The following is a 4,296-nucleotide window of genomic DNA, read 5'->3' on the forward strand; positions in this document are numbered from 1 at the left end:
ACATCCCAGGCACAGCAACAAACACAACCAACTCATCCTCCAGGGGGTGGCTCCTGCTGCTTGGGTTTGTGGGACAGGCACTGACAGGTCCTGAACACACCTCCAGGTCCTGAAGACCCCGCAGGCAATGCTGCACCCTCCGTGGTGGGGCTTAGACGTGACACAGGTGGCTTATATTGAGGTTTACACAGCACTTCTGGGCCTTCTGTTGAGGGATTTTGAGAATGTAACTGCCAGGAGGCAAGGTGCCCAGTGGGGGTCGGGTGACCTGGCTGGGAATTAGGTGTCTTTTTTGGAGTAACACATGATGGGCATTAAACAGGCGTGTTCAGGCTGGCACAGTGGCACGCCAGCGCTGGCTGACCTTTGGGTAAGGACTGCGGTGAGCTGGAGGTGTAAGACAGCTCTGCATGCAAACAGTTAATTGAGTGCTTTCCAAGACAAATCATGATTTTATGACTACAATGCGTGAGATCTCACCCCTTCCAGCAGAGCAAGGGGGGAGAGACAGCAGATATCAGACTGTATCTAATTTCTGAACTACCTTCCCATGCCTCACGCACGCACTCCTCTGCATTTCATACAGAGTGAGAGGGTCCAGGAGCACCGTGTTCCCTGCTGGATAGCCAAGCCAGGGACAGGTGCTGCAGAGCTGTGCATCATGAACAGACCCCAGGGAAGGTCTGGGGTATATAGAAGGCAAAAAATAACATGTAAAATGGTTTGGGGTATATTATTTCTTTGACAATGTGGAAAAAAACAAAAGCAACCATTTCTTGTGTCAACGTCAAGTTTGCTGGTGTAGATGGAGGTGTGTAGATAGAGGCTGTGTGATCAATCCTCTGACGAGAAAGGAAATCAAGTTAATTTAAACATAATACATCTGGCAGCGCTGGAGTTAAAAGCAAAGCCTCTCCAAGCGAAACCTTAGCTGCCAGATGTAAAACCCCACCTGCCAGGCACTGCACACTTTAACTGATCCCACAAGCCTTCCCACGTGGAGTTTACATCCAAGGGGAGAGCATGTACCAGTCCTGTTCCCAGCTACTTATGCTAAAACACACACCCCTGTGATAAACAGCTGCGGCCCCGCAACAGCTGCGGCGGCGGCAGATGGAGCCCTGCCCGGAGAGGGGCAGCAGGCCCGGCATGACCGGCACGTACCCACGGTCCCCAGAAAGCCACCTCCGGGCGAGTGGCACCGCGCTCCGCAGGGCTCAGCTCCCTGCCAGCAGCGTCAGCTGGGCGCCGGGCTGGAAACTCGGCGCCCGGGATGGTCCTGTCTTAAATATAGAAGGGTCTTCTGGAAGATAAATAAATAAGAAAATAATTTTTTTTAAAAGTAAATTTAAGGGCGTTTTTGTTGTGTGTTGCTTTGGTAATTCAGTCAGTGGAGCACCTGGGGGTGGAACCAGGCTTTTAGAAACTATTATGTAACTAGAAAACTTATCTTTTAGCTGTAAGTATTTTCAGTTTTCTGGTACTTGCCAATTTAATAGTAGTAGTTTGTGGGATGCAAGGGGGCAGGGGTGAACAACCTGCATAATAACTTAATGTAAGGCTTTAAGAGGCATAACTTCACGCAGAGAGCGTGAGGCAGCTAAAGATGCCTCAGAGACCCCTGACCCACCAGAGGGTCCTGCCAGAAGAAATCCAAGGGGCCACCCTCTCCCCGGAGCGGGGGATTTACATCCTCCTCGGGGGAAGCTGCCCGCGCTCCAGCGAAGGGAGATGAGCCTCCGGAGGGCGCTCGGGTGATGCACAGAGACACGCGTGGGGCAGGCAGCATCTTCCCCGTATCGCTCCATCCCAGGCGCCGCCGGGGAAGCGCGTGGGGGGATGCAGCGCGGTGCTGGTGGCGGCGGCGGCGGCGGGGTAAAATCAGCGTTTCCAGCCAGCTTTTCCGCTGGCCCGCGCGGGAAAGGGAAAATCATCGCTGAGCCGGGGGAATGGGGTGCCGGTACCGGCGTCGGGGCAGCGCTCCCCGGGGACGGCACGGTGCGGGGAGGGCGGCAGGAGCCCGAAAGGCACCCGCACCGTCCCGTGCTCGTGGTGGGGGCACCTCGGACCGCGGCCACCCTCCGCCGGGAGGTGGCAGCTCGCTGCGGCGGCAGCCCTGCCTCCGCGGCCGCGCACCCCACCCGCTCCCGCCCCCGGGTCCCCGGGGGTGCCGGGAACAGTCGTTCCCCGTCATTGGGGCAGGAGGCGGGGCCCGCGCCGTATAAGAAGGGACCGAGCGGGCGTTTCACTCCCAGGTCCTGAGACGCCTTGTCCCATCCCCGCCTCCTACCGCTGCTCACGGCGTGACCCGAGCCCGGATCGGCCCCCTCGGGGAGGCGACGGCGGGGCTACAGCGGCAGCGCCGGTGCCACCGAGCAGCAGCAGCGGCGGCGGCGGCGTGAGCAGCAGCCCGCTCCCACCTGCCCGTGACAGAGGCTGGAGCTGCGAGCGTCGCGGAGCGGCGTTTGGTGCCCGCGCTCCGGAGCCCCCGCGCCGCGGCCGTGCGGCGCCGCGTCCCGCTCGCCCATGAGCGCCGCCGCTCTCTACAGCCTGGACTCGCCGGCATGTTATAAGAGCTGGTGCCTGGAGCCCGCCAACTTCTACGACGCCAAGGTGGGCAGCGGCGGCGGGCCGGGTCCCGCCTGCAAGCCGGGGGCCCGCGGCGGCTGCGGGATGAGCGGCGAGGAGGCGGGGGGCGGCCTCGGGGGCAGCGGCACCAACCTGGCGGAGCTGAGCGCCGCCGCCCCGGCCATGTACGAGGACGAGAGCGCCATCGACTTCAGCTCCTACATTGACTCCATGTCTGCCGTGCCCAACCTGGAGCTCTGCAACGACGAGCTCTTCGCCGACCTCTTCAACAGCAACCACAAGCCCGAGCGGGGCGGGGAATACGGCGAGTACTTGCCACCGGGCGGCGGCGCCGGCCGCGACCCCGCCAAGGACCTCGGCGCTGCCATGACCACCCTGCTGGGCTCCGAGCCCCGCACCGCCTCCTCCTCCTCCTCCTCCTCTTCCTCCTCCTCCTTCTCCTCCCGCGGCGCTCTGAAGCAGGAGCCGGACTGGAGCGACAGCGACCTCTCCTCCTCGCTGCTGCCCTCGCAGATCGCCACCTGCGCCCAGACCATCATGAACCTGAGCGGGCAGCCCACGCCGCCCACGTCCCCCGAGCCGCCGGGCTCCAGCTCCCCGTCCAGCTGCAGCACCCGCTCGCCGGGCCCCGCCGCCGCCGTGCCCGGGCCGGCGCAGGGCGTCCCGCCGCCCGCCGCCGCCGCCGCCGGGGGCAAGGAGCGCGGCGGCAAGAAGTGCGTGGACAGGTTTAGCCCCGAGTACCGGCAGCGCCGGGAGCGCAACAACATCGCCGTGCGCAAGAGCCGCGACAAGGCGAAGCGGCGCAACCAGGAGATGCAGCAGAAGCTGCTGGAGCTTTCGGCCGAGAACGAGAAGCTGCACAAGAAGATCGAGCAGCTCACCCGGGACTTGACCAGCCTCCGGCACTTCTTCAAGCAGCTGCCCAGCGCTTCTTTCCTGCAGCCCGGCTCGGGCACCGACTGCCGGTAACCGGGGGGGAGCGGGACGGAGAGACGGACTCCGGGAGACGGTGGATAAATACCTCAGAGGGCCGTGCCGAGCCTCGCCGGGCCGTGCCGCGGCGCCCCGGGCCGGGCCGGGCGCGGCAGGAGGCGCGGAGCCGCGGCGGGACCTGCCGGCCCGCGGCCGCGCTCGGAACGCGGCAGCGACGTGGAGCGATGCCTGGGTCTTTCACCACGAAACTTGCGAAAAAGGGAAAAAAAGCTAAATATATTATTTTTTTTTCTTCTCTCCCCTTAAATTATTTTTGTAATGGTAGTTTTCGTCTTTTCTACATTTTACTCATACCGATGCAGCTATGGTACATCTGTTAAAATGATTCAAAATCCCATGTATTTTAGACAGTAGGATGGAAAAAAAAAAAGACTGAGCATGCTCAACCTTTTATATCAATTTTTACAGCATTTCTAAGAATAAAGAAAAGCATTTTAAATCAACCCTGCTCTCGTTTGCTCTGTGTCGTGACAGCAAGGGGCTGGCGGCGGGGAAAGCTCTGCTGCCCGGGAGGGGCTGAACACGGGCGGGAACGCGGCCAGGGGGTCCCAGGGGCCGAGAGGGGAGGCGAGGGCAAGCGAGGGGCGCTGCGTTACTTCCCAAAGCATCCAGAGAGCGATGCAGGGGTGGGAGCAGCCGGGAGACCCCTGGGCCGCGAAGTCTGCTCCCCCCGGAGCCGGAGTGCTGAGTCAGGGGTTGCCGTGGCGCTGGTGG

The 4,296-nt window shown here is 61.7% G+C and overlaps 1 protein-coding gene across 1 annotated transcript; it reads left to right on the forward strand.

The window, feature by feature from the left end:
• Positions 1-2,258: 2,258 nt before the first annotated feature.
• Positions 2,259-4,025, forward strand: CEBPD (CCAAT enhancer binding protein delta). The gene has a single exon (XM_039702842.1). The coding sequence runs from the start codon at positions 2,527-2,529 to the stop codon at positions 3,556-3,558; it is 1,032 nt and encodes a 343-aa protein (XP_039558776.1). The 5' UTR covers positions 2,259-2,526; the 3' UTR covers positions 3,559-4,025.
• The last annotated feature ends 271 nt before the right edge of the window (positions 4,026-4,296 follow it).

The sequence above is a fragment of the Passer montanus genome, unplaced genomic scaffold (assembly GCF_014805655.1).
Source record: "Passer montanus isolate IOZ18808 unplaced genomic scaffold, ASM1480565v1 scaffold16, whole genome shotgun sequence".
Lineage (NCBI taxonomy): Eukaryota > Metazoa > Chordata > Aves > Passeriformes > Passeridae > Passer > Passer montanus.